Source organism: Electrophorus electricus, chromosome 9 (genome assembly GCF_013358815.1).
Source record: "Electrophorus electricus isolate fEleEle1 chromosome 9, fEleEle1.pri, whole genome shotgun sequence".
NCBI classification, from domain to species: Eukaryota; Metazoa; Chordata; class Actinopteri; order Gymnotiformes; family Gymnotidae; genus Electrophorus; species Electrophorus electricus.
In genome coordinates this window covers 23747017-23759516 of record NC_049543.1, presented here as the reverse complement: position 1 = coordinate 23759516, position 12500 = coordinate 23747017, and the positions used below count along the sequence as shown (strand labels likewise).

General features: G+C 47.5%; 1 protein-coding gene across 1 annotated transcript in view; it reads right to left on the bottom strand.

Moving 5' to 3' along the window:
* Positions 1 to 6042, bottom strand: part of smox (spermine oxidase) — a 12777-nt gene extending 6735 nt beyond the window's left edge. Inside the window, exons 1-4 of the mRNA XM_035530166.1 lie at positions 5881 to 6042; positions 2641 to 2875; positions 1963 to 2189; positions 43 to 216 (exon numbers count right to left, since the gene is read on the bottom strand). Coding sequence (XP_035386059.1) covers positions 43 to 216; positions 1963 to 2189; positions 2641 to 2848 — 609 coding nt within the window. The 5' untranslated portion in view covers positions 2849 to 2875; positions 5881 to 6042. The remainder of the gene's footprint in view (positions 1 to 42; positions 217 to 1962; positions 2190 to 2640; positions 2876 to 5880) is intronic.
* Between the last annotated feature and the right edge of the window lie 6458 nt (positions 6043 to 12500).

Genomic DNA, 12500 nt, shown 5'->3' with positions numbered 1-12500 from the left:
TGGCTCCGGGACGCGCGGGGCGCAAGAGTGCAGGCGACGTACCTTGAGGTACTGCTGCAGCATGGAAAACTTGAGCTTCTTGGTGCTGTCCGAGTCGTCCGGGTCCAGCGTGATCCTCTTGCGCACCAGATCGCGCGTGAAGATGCCCACGCTGTTCTTACTCTCCGCGCCCACAGGCTTCCCATTCTGGAAAAACTCTTGAGTCAGCTCGTACACCTGCACCCGGTGGGGGGGTTGAGGGACAGAGAGAGAGAGAGGGAGAGAAGAAAAAAAATAAGATAGTATTTTGTTACATCATCAAGCCAAGGGTCTGTCCAAAGTACAGATGTGGTCTTGAATTCATTAGCCACTCTGGATAAAGCTCTTTGCTTTTCTTACAGGCAATCAGCCAGTGGAATCTCTGCAGGGTCCGCAAGGGACCACCGTACGCCGCAATACTTCGATGATCACAGACAGGCACAGGAAGTAAGAGAGAAAAACACACAAAACAGAGGGGTCGTGGTGAGGTAACCTGGCGAAGGAACGGAACTCAGGCACGGAGAAGCCGGGCCAGAGTGGAATTCTCTTCCTCGGAGCGGGGAATGTGACCAGGCACCTCATGTGAGAGCACGCAATCCCAAGACTGACATGAGCAGACCATGGGTGGGATCTGGCCCGGCTCCAGCTAGGGTCACGCGGGCATATCAGGCAAAGGAGTTCACACTCGATAGCCAGAGCTGCTCTGCTCCAATTACATAGCAGTCGTTTTCTACGCTGATCTATTCCATTTCTGTTTTTTCTGAAACCCACAAAGCCAGAGGGCAGACCTGCTCCAGAACGCCATCCCAGGCCACAGGTTTCCCACAGAGTAGACCACAGACTCAAAAAAACACAGCACAGCACAACTCAATTACCTCAGTTCACAACTACAGCCAGTCACCTGCAGGCCGCTTCCCATACGAGTGTGCAGGCCTGGGGCGTAAGCCAATACGATAGGTCGTAATGTCACGCGTGAGTGGCCAGGTCCTCTGAACACACTCAGGAGTGTGCTGATGTCACTGCCTGATAACCTGGGTGCTCCCTGATCAATAAGTAATGGATCGAGAGCTCCTCTTTGCCCTCAACAAAGGCATGATATACATAACCTGCTACTACATATCAACAGTCTAGCTGTAGTTGATTGATCTGAAATGAATCATCTAGAGCTGAGAGCTCATTCTCAGGGCCCCACCTCTTAAACGCAGAGTTTTACGGACTTGACCGCTTTGAACAGCATGATGAATCGAACCAGGTCTGAGGAAGAAGACATGGTCAAAGAAAGACATGGTCAAAGAAAACGCCAGTCACCAACAAAACCAAGCAGGCAGCCGCTGACCCCGGAAAAAAACAAACAAGGCAAAGGAAGGCACATGAGGGAATCCGTATGGCTCTGGCATACAAGGGCATTCATTTCTACCCAAGCTTACTTCTAGACTAGGTTCAGGATTCATGTTCTACTACTACATCATCTTCAGCATGATTAGAGAGGTGCAGAGATCCACCAGGACTTCAGCAGAATTTTCTGGAACTTAATGTGAGAATTACGCACAGCTACCAGGAGCATAAGTTAATAATATAGTGATTAGATTTAGCGCATTAGAATGCCTGTGCAGCAATGAAGTTTACAAATGTGTTTTGTACAGATTTCAAAATTATTGAATTATCGAACACTTAGTGAGCCTTTGCTCGGGTTTGAGAAACATTCGTGCATGGCATAACAATGCCCGATAGTGATTTGATTTTGGTCCTACTGACTTCTCAGGTACCACTTCTACATAATAACCCCCTAAAAACAAAAGAAACGATAACAACAGTTTTTCACCAGCATAAAGTGAGGCAGAAATAAGCACATGCCTTGTAAAAACATTCCCCAGTGCAGCAGTCAAAGAAAGAGAACCTCCACATGGAGACCCCTGCAGTCCAAACACCATCACCCAGCCCCACCTCATTGTACAGGTCGCTGAACTCCTCCACCAGGTCCTTGGGGATACGCCTGCCGCTGTTGGTCTGATAGTGGGCCACGCCGTTCTTGGCATAGAGGCTGATGCGACCCACGCTGCGTTCTTCCTCCGTGGTGTGCTCCAGGAGTCCACTGTCCTCTGCCAGGTGGTAGATGGGGTTGCCGCTGGCGCCATGGATCCAGGTGGCTCCGAGTTCCAAAGTGGCTTTACCTGAGAGAGCAGGGTTGGGGGAGGGGGGGGGGGTGAAAAAGGCAGGAAGGAGTGAGTGTGGTGGATGGAAAGGCTCATTAGATACGGAGGAGAACCTAAGACGCAATTACCCCACAAAGTGAGATGCAATCACGGGGTGTTATCAGTATTCTCTGAGGATGTTAATTGATCTGTAGTTAAACACCAAACAACAAATTAAAGTAATCACTACAAAACACACAGCCTACCAATTCAGATTGCTCCTATAGTATAAAAAGACATTAATTAAAAGTGGCCTCAATATATTAATGATCAAATTTACTCTGCTCAATTATTTATGATTAAAAAACATTCAACTGACAGCTTGCTTGGAAAGTCTTTAATCCCTTGTTTATCAATATTCATAAACAATATTCATAATGTCTTATACTGAATTTCATGAAACGACTCCAGGAAGAAGCAGGCGTCTCACCGAACTGAACGCTTTGCACTCTTCCTCCGATGCGGTCTGACGCCTCTAGGACCGTGACATCGCTGAAGCCGTTTTCCAGGAGGGTTTTGGCGGCAGCCAGACCTGCCAGGCCAGCGCCTATCACTACTATTCGCGGTTGTCGGTGCCTGCGTAAGCCGCTACTAAGAGGATCATCAGTGCTGTCTGACGATATTTCACAACTTTGCATGCCTCCCGAGCTCCTCTGGTGTGGGACCTGCGGGACGAGAGGAGGTTTGGGAAAGGCGGGCCGGGGTGCCCCACGGCACATCCCATGGGACCCGGAGCATCGTAACAGTATGTTCTCAAGACAGGAGGGCTGTTTCTGAATTAGTTTCAGCGATTGGCGAACATGCGTGACAGAAGGAGGTGTTTTTTTATCTCCCTCCTGCATGTGCAGTGTGTTCTGTAGAGCTCTTGAACCACATCCTTTGTGTTGTCTGATGAGAACAAGGACCATTGCTGCTATAATTCGGCACTGCTGTGGGCACGCCGCCGGGATCCACGTTCTTAGACCTCTGAAGCACCTGTTATCGACGCGGTGCGGGCCTCGGTGCGGGCCTCGGGACGGGCGCGGATGCTGGACATCAGATGCACGCTGGACGTTACCACTTCTGTGTGATGGATGCTAGACATTGGACACATCCCTGTAATGCACGCTGGACATCGGACACCTCCGCGCGATGGACGACAGCATCCGACACTTCTGTGTGATGCCTGTCCCTCTCCAGCACTTGTCTGCAGAACAAAACTTCGCCTGCCACTGGGCCGAGGAGCTTTGTGAACGTGCAAATGCAGAAAAACAGACAGTCTTGTCTTTTTTTTTTTTCTGGGCCATTTGTTGCGTTAGCTGTTAGCCACCTACTGAGAGATTTCTGGCTGGCCTCTTTGTGTAAAGCTCTGTAAAGCTCAGTAAAGCTTTAGTATGGCTGATAAGACCTTACTATTACAGTAGTTGTGTTACAGCTCTTGTAGCTGAATGGTTTCCTTTGGTTTCCCAGATTAGTTTGTTTTGTAAGAGATGGTCAGGGCCAAGAGCCTTGAAAAAGGGGTGTTTTTTTTCTTTCTTAATATTAGCTAGGCCGCTGTGCCTTACATTGTGATACTGGTTATGTAACCAAAAGCAGAAATATAATCAGTAATATATCAGCAAATGTGAACGTTCTTATTATTCCTTTAAAAACCTTGGACTCAATTTTCCCTTAAAGCATAAGTCACTGTAAGATCTCTTTTATACTTTATCATTCAGTCCGTACAGCACGTCATGATTTCAGACTCCTTAGCATGTGGCCACGTGCGACTGTCCAGCATCTGCGCCCGTCCCGAGGCCCGCACCGAGGCCCGCACCGCGTCGATAACAGGTGCTTCAGAGGTCTAAGAACGTGGATCCCGGCGGCGTGCCCACAGCAGTGCCGAATTATAGCAGCAATGGTCCTTGTTCTCATCAGACAACACAAAGGATGTGGTTCAAGAGCTCTACAGAACACACTGCACATGCAGGAGGGAGATAAAAAAACACCTCCTTCTGTCACGCATGTTCGCCAATCGCTGAAACTAATTCAGAAACAGCCCTCCTGTCTTGAGAACATACTGTTACAATGCACTGTATTTAAAGCGCCCACACTGATCTCAGATATGTACTACTACTACTATGCTCTACTGTCAAAGACTGAGGGAACATTGATTCTACACAAGTGTTATTCCTGGATCATGTCTTCAGTGGTCACAGATTACGAGACAATTGGATGTGTGCGTGTGCGTGTGTGTGTGTGTGTGTGTGTGTGTGTGTGTGTGTGTGTGTGTGTGTGGTGGGGAGGGGGGTTGCCTATGAAGTGCCCTATGAAGAGACATCCATACAGCGGATGCCCTTCCAGGAAAACAGCTGGGGAGAGGGTGGAGGGACACGCACACGCCTGTTTCACCTCCACTGCTCCTGGGCAGCAGCTCTACCTCAGGCAACCCTCCCTGCGGTGGTTACCAGCGGTTACCAGCATGGCCCGAGGAAGCTGCCGTGACAAGCCATTTCCGAACTTTCAAAGTGGCCCAGTGCACTGGGAATCGTGCCAGGAGACATGCCCATTCACTCTCTCTCACTCTCTCTCTCTCTCTCTCTCTCACACACACACACACACACACACACACACACACACACACATGCCTCTCTCTCTACCCAGCTGTGTGGAAGAGGAATACAAAATACTCTGTGTAAGAAAGAGAAAGAGAGAGACAGAAGAGAGAAAGAAAGAGAGAGAGAGAGAGAGAGAGCGAAAGAGAGAGAGAGAGAGAGAGAGAGAGAGAGAGAGAGAGAGAGAGAGAGAGAGAGAGAGAGAGAGAGAGAGAGATCTAAGTAGTCCTGGAACTGCACAGTGCTCCAGGTCTAGAGATAAAAGTAGAAACTTTTTTAAATGTAAGACTTCAGTATGGAATACAGAACAAAAAGTACAAAGTACACACAGAGACGTGAACGTTATCTGATGTGGCTTTTGGGTTATAGTACCTTTGAGTCCACGTCTATCTTTTCCATTCAGATGAGATCAAGAAAAAACATTTTCTCCCACAACCTTTCCAGCTGTGACACTGTGAAACTATACTGTAAATCGCGTTGGTTTCCGTTGTCGTTCGCTGATAGCAGACGGACGGTAAACGTTTAGGGTGACTTCAGCAGTGTAAGTACCCAATTTCGGAGAAGTTTGGTGCTTAGTTAGACAAAAGACGCGAGTGTGTCTAGAGGACTCAGCACTGCCACGTAAGAGTCGCACAGCCCACTGGGCCAAGTGCTTGCTTTTAATCCGAATTAACGGACAAAATGTAGACGAGAGAAAACACCTTACCTAGTAAAGTTAGCTTATTAACATACATGATATTTTACAGACAAACAGTGCATTTGCGCAGATGACAAATCAGCGCATTTTTACAGCGCACTACGAGACGCAGGTGAGAATCGCCCTCCAAGGGAAACATGCACAGCACAAATAACGAATCCGTTAAATACAACGTGGGATGAAACATACAGAATACGGGACAGATGCAGTTCGGCTGCCGCTAAAGAACGGGAACGGGAGCGCGAGCACGGAGTACGCGCAGCTGCGAGTGGTGTTTACTTGCTCAGATCTTCAACATGTCGGTTAAGAGTCCCCCGGTCCCCGGTAAACGGGGCGATCTGCACGCAGGCTGCGTGCACGAACCCCCCTCGGCGTCGCGTTATTGCAAACAGCTCGTTACCTGACTCCGTTCGTCTTCAGCCTTGGACCGCGGAGCGCTCGTCTTTGTGTTTACCCCCCACCGCCTGTCTGCGTCGGGTATTTATGTGCGCGCTACAACCAGCGGCAGCCGGTTCCTGCGCGGCGCTGCCTCCTCGTAGCTTAAAGACGCGCCAATGACGTAGGAATGCCCGGGCCGCGGCCTTCTAGAGAGAGAATGATGATGATGATGATGATGATGATGATGATGATGGTGATGGTATAATCTTTAGTGTACCACTTTTAAACAAACGCGCACTTTAGTAGAACCCAAACATATAATTAGTGCATTTAAATGACAATAAAAAAACTTTTTTAAAGTTACAGACCAAAAAAATATCATGCATTTTTAAACTGGAGACAAGTTGTGCTATATAAGTATATTACAGTCTTCATTGAGTTATAGAGATCACGATATAGAAGGCGTTAAACCTGATGGGTAGCAGCGTATTGCTGCCATCATGAACGTCCGAGTCCTTATCTGTAGTGCCTTGTACATTTTCCTAATCTTTGCATCAGTAATTCCGGCTGGTATTTTCCTGTTATTCCCCCATGGTCGTTTCGTGCGGTAGGCACTCCATTAGCTCAGTTTAACTATTATAAACAGTTCCCTTTGTTACCTACGTGTAACTCCGTTCCAGATTTATGACTCCGGAAAGCTTACGAAACCTTAATGCATTGTAGATTCCCAATGCAAATGAGACATACAAGGCATGCAGCCTCATAGGTGTCTACTACTCTTATTACTTTACTACATAACGTGCCAAAGTCGCCCTCCCCTGCTTCTAAAGCTGGTGCACGGGCTCCCTTTGTAGTACAGTTGAACAGCAAACGTGTCCTCGTTTTATGAGACACGCTACTGAATCACGTGTCTGAGTCATCTGGGAGGTGAAGGGTTTTATTAGGGTCTGATGACCAGAGAACCAAGAGGGGAAAGTAAAACAAATTATACCCTGATACGTTCTTCTAAGCAGGACTTCAGAACTGAGCTGACATGCCCAGGGTCACAGGGTCCTGTGGTCACAGCTATATGACACTCAGCTAAAAATCCCAGGCTATAAAATCATGCCTCAGACTCTTTTCAAGTGAGGCCTTCATTTTTGCTAAAGAGGGACTACTCAAGATGGCAGTACAGACACGTACTGTGAGGAGGGCAGCAAGAAGCTGTACTATTAAGCAAGGCTGTCAAAATTGCTGCATGCAACTTCAATCTTGAGCAAATAGCGAAGTACTTTTTCACACGAGCAAAACATTTTGAGGTCGTTTTGTGCTCTGGCATTTGTACCATAGACAGGCGAATTACCATTTCAAAAAGTTCATTGTGTATCTTTCTTTTATAAATCACTTACTACACATGTGTTTTCCAGTGAATTTGTATTTTGCTTTCATGTGGAATGCAATTGCTTGGACTGTACAAATCCTGAAACAACTTTTTTAAAAACAAGCTTTTTTACATCTAAAGCCAAAGTCAATTTCAGCAGATAAATAAATATCTTTAATGACTATATATATATATATATATATATATATTTGAATAGGCTCTCATTAGTACAACACACTGTGCTGTGTGACCAGAGGAAACACAATGACACGTCACTCAGATACAGAAGACACTGCAGTCTCTCTAGTACAGCAATCCAAATCCAGCATCCCTCGGGGTAGATGATGGGCAAGTGTCAACCTGCAACAGTTGATTTTCAGCATCCATGTTGACTAACAGCACACCGACAGTTTATAATAAACTAAGTGAATTTTTTCCATGTCACATAGCATGTTAATATGCCCAGTCACAGCAAAGTATACACAGACACACAGACACACACACACACCATAAATCATGACAGCTAGTCTCTGTTGGTTATCTAATCTAATACCTTAGTTTCTGTATTTTGTTAGCCTATAAGATATATGTGGAGAAATAGGTTGAGATGTGTAATAACATTTTCTCCTTTGCAACAGGGAAAACAAACTGGCATTAATCTAATGTAAATGTGATGTAATGTTATACCCATCGTCAAGGCCACTAGCATCTCAGACCAAACCTATAAAACTCAACTAAAACTAAACTGGAAATCGCAAATCGCATTCTCTGTCAGAGAAGGACAACGCTTTCTGCTTAACCTTTTGCACAGAAACCAAAAAGACATCTTCAGCACTCAAAACGTCACTCTGTCTTCAGGACGTCCTTGTGTGTGTTCAGTCAACCTGCAGCCGGGTCTCCTCCCTCCTTTACTACCCCGATACTCTCAAACGGTGGAAAGACCTCTGTAAATTAGTCATTTCTGTTTCTGTAATTATCACGGCTCACGTAGGTTCATTTCTCTCTCTCTCACACACACACACACACACATACACAGTGGAAATTTAATAAGTAATTAGAGGCAAAAACATCCGCCCACACACACCTGCACACACAAGTACACGCATTTGTTTGTACCTTGTGAGGACATAGGATCATACATACATTGTATACATATTATCTAGCTACCTATATGTAATAACATTTTTCTAAGCCTAACTTTCAACCAAACTCTAACCTCAGTAACAAAAAGTAAATGCTTTAATTTTAAACAAAATAAAATATGTAGTTTTTTTTAAAAAAGCACTTTGCCTTATTAAGATTGGTGGTTATACTAAAAATGTAGATGCCGTAGGTTTCCTCATTTTTTCCATATATGGGACATTGCAGAGGTCTAAGAGTCAGCAGAGGCTACACATTAGTTTACTCTACAGTGGCGTTAACACACACTTAAACGCATGCATGTTCACACATCCACATATCACCCACCGACAGAACTTATATACGAAGTCATACACAGTCATTATGCACAAATATGCTAACGAGATGCTAATATATTTAAATGCAAGGTCGTAGATTATAGTTAATAGGGCGATTCAAAGAGAGGGTTTTTTTCCCATACACACTGGAAAAAAGAGAGTGTCTGAGAGCAGAGTGGAAATGCTGGGGAAAGAGGCGTGAATCAAGTTTATTGCTATGCTGTAACGCTGAGCGGTAAGGAGGTGGACGCATGTGCTGAGAAGAGCGAGGTTTAATATGGGCAAATCCAAAATCAGAGTCGTTTATACGGTCCAGGGTCACAGAGCCGACATGGAGAGTACGAGGAAACATTACAAAACAAAAACACACGAAGGCAAACTAGGGAAGCCGGCTATAACTAAGGAAAGGGAACACTCAGGACTAGGAAACACGGAGGCTAAGATAAACACACAGGCACGGAATACAAAGAAGCAACCATCAAACATTCAAACAGTCAAACATTAATTCAAACAATGAAACAAAAAATGAAACAACGAAACAATGAACAGCCACGACCAAGGCACACAACAGGGTTTAAATACATGAACTCGAAACGAGGGACAGGTGTACGCAATCAATGTGAGGACAAACCCAAACTATGGAACAGAACTAAACACATGACAGGAAAACATGGAAGATGGAAGGGACTGATCGTGACAGTACACCACCCCCCCCCACCCCCACCCCGCCCAAAGCGCGCAACACCAGTGCGCGCTAAACAAGAAACACCAAAACCAAAACAAGACTAGGACGAGACACCAACAGGAACAGAACGGGTAAGACACGGAGCAGGGACAGGACCCAGACGAGACACAGGAGCAGACAGGTCAGAAACTGGAACCGAACACAGGACACGACGAGGAGCAGGCGCCGGAACATCAGCAGACACAGAAACCGGGGCAACAGGAGAAGACTGAACAGGACAAGAAGCAGGAGCAGACACAGGAACCAAAGGAACAGGAGTGACAGGCAAAGGAGCAGGAACAGACGTGGAAGCAGAAGCAACAGAACCAGACTGAGGACGAAAAAAGTGCCGGGAGGGAGGACGAGGATTACAAGCATGCAAAACAGACCAGGCCAGGGATAAAGGAACAGGAACAAAAACGGACACACGGACGGGCACAGGGACAGAAACAAAGGGAGACACAGGAACCGGAATGGGCACAGAAACAGGCAGAGGGACGGAGAACACAACAGGAACCAAAACAAAACCAGGCATGGAGAAGGCAAAAACAAAGCAGCAGTAGGAGCCACAGGAGAGCTTGGAGGAGCGACCAGTGGGACATGCCTGGCACGAGGCACGGGGACTGGTGGAGTGGTTTCTCCCAGTACAGGAGCAGGAACTGGTGGGTCCAGGATCGCGGCTGCGACGATCAGCGGCGGCAGGTCTGGGGGTCCAGAGGCGAGGCCGCGGCCATCAGCAGCGGCTGCAGGTCCGAAGGCACCTACAGGAACAGACCTGGTAACAGGACGGGTGGCATCCACTAGGCCGGGAACAGGAACGGAACTGGCAGCGTCCACTCTGCCGGGAACAGGAACGGAACTGGCGCCATGCACTATGCCGGGAACAGGACCAGGATCAGGACGGGCGGCGTCTCTAATGCCGGGAACAGGACCAGGATCAGGATGGGCGGCGTCTCTCACGTCAGGAACAGGACCAGGATCAGGACGGGCATCGTCTCTCACGCCGGGAACAGGACCAGGATCAGGACGGGCATCGTCTCTCACGCCGGGAACAGGACCAGGATCAGGATGGGCTGTGTCTCTCACGTCTCTCTGGGTGGCTTGCAGGATAGCCACAGACACTGCTGGGGTGACCCTGGAGGAACACACAGACACAGAACCCTCTCGGCGGCTCCCAAGGCTCATGCCAGCGATAGGGAGCTCGCAGTTGCGCTTTCGTGCACAGGGAATACCTAGGCATGGAAGGTCTGTGCATTGACTCCGCCTACTCACGTCTTGCGCCGCAGGCCACTCCCCCCTGCAGCGTTGGTCAAGACGGGTAGACTCTCGGCGCTTACCTGGGATCTCGTCGTCATCAAAATAAATGTGATCCTGCTTTTTCCGGGGACGACGAGATGCCCGTGTACCCGCAGCGCCAGAGGATTTGCTGTCTCTGGTTTGGTAGCGCTGAGACCGAACGAACTCGGAATGTGTAGAAACAGCCGGAGTTTCGTCCCAGCGAAACCACCTCCCAGAGTCTCGCTGTTCATTCCGTAACGCTGAGCGGTAAGGAGGCGGACGCATGTGCTGAGAAGAGCGAGATTTAATATGGGCAAATCCAAAATCAGAGTCGTTTATACGGTCCAGGGTCACAGAGCCGACACGGAGAGTACGAGGAAACATTACAAAACAAAAACACACGAAGGCAAACTAGGGAAGCCGGCTATAACTAAGGAAAGGGAACACTCAGGACTAGGAAACATGGAGGCTAAGATAAACACACAGGCACGGAATACAAAGAAGCAACCATCAAACATTCAAACAGTCAAACATTAATTCAAACAATGAAACAAAAAATGAAACAACGAAACAATGAACAGCCACGACCAAGGCACACAACAGGGTTTAAATACATGAACTCGAAACGAGGGACAGGTGTACGCAATCAATGTGAGGACAAACCCAAACTATGGAACAGAACTAAACACATGACAGGAAAACATGGAAGATAGAAGGGACTGATCGTGACATATGCGGCCCGACAAGAGTCTGCGTCCAGCTCACAGGGTTCATTGCTGGGTTCATTAGTGGTTTGGATAACGAGCTTAATTATTATGACGTTTGCAATGAGCAACCAAATAATCCTGATCTAATGAAAGATAACTTGCTCACATCATGGTTTCAGGAAATAAAATATGTTGTCCAGATGTCGAGATTATACGGGACGGATTTTGGTAGTTAACCTAAAGTGCAGAAAAGAAGTCTTCTTTTGTAAACAAGGCTCCCACACTGGCACACATGCCCACACCCACAGGCACACCCACAGGCACAGAAGAATCCAGAAAGTCATCAGTAAGGCAATAGGCATTATCTCCAGCTAGCTGTGCTCACGTTAATTATCTTCTGGCAGATTATGCTGCTTTTGTCTGGGAAATCCCTATTCATATGTTCACAGTGCCTCTGTGAATAATTAACTCCTGGGTGGTCGGTTAATTGGGTAACATAATTGCTGTCATTAAACAAAAAAAAAAAGCCCCAAACACCGCGAGATTCTTTACTAGTGGTATTGGTATGGGAACCTTTTTAAAAAGCAATGCATTTTGGTCTCCTTTGGCAAGGTAATGGAATGGAGTCTCCTTGTATTTTATTCTCATCCTCCTGCCTGTAATTCACATACAGATGTCACCATCATTTTTCAGGGGTCTGGGTGTGTATGTGCCTTAACGTGACCTGCACATTAGCTCTGGGGGTTGGCTAGTGGATGCATGTGAACTCTGGGGGTCATCTAGGCAATGCATGTGAGCTCTGGGGGTCGAAAATGGGATGCATGTGAGCTCTGAGGATGGGTTAGGGGATGCACGTGACCTCTGGTGGTGGGCTAGGGGACACATGTGAGCTCTGGGGGTGGGCTAGGGGACACACGTGAGCTCTGGTGGTGGGCTAGGGGACACACGTGAGCTCTGGGGGTGGGCTAGGGGACACACATGAGCTATGGTGATGGGCTAGGGGATGCACGTGAGCTCTGGTGGTGGGCTAGGGGATGCACGTGAGCTCTGGTGGTGGGCTAGGGGACACACGTGAGCTCTGGGGGTGCGCTAGGGGACGCACGTGAGCTATGGTGG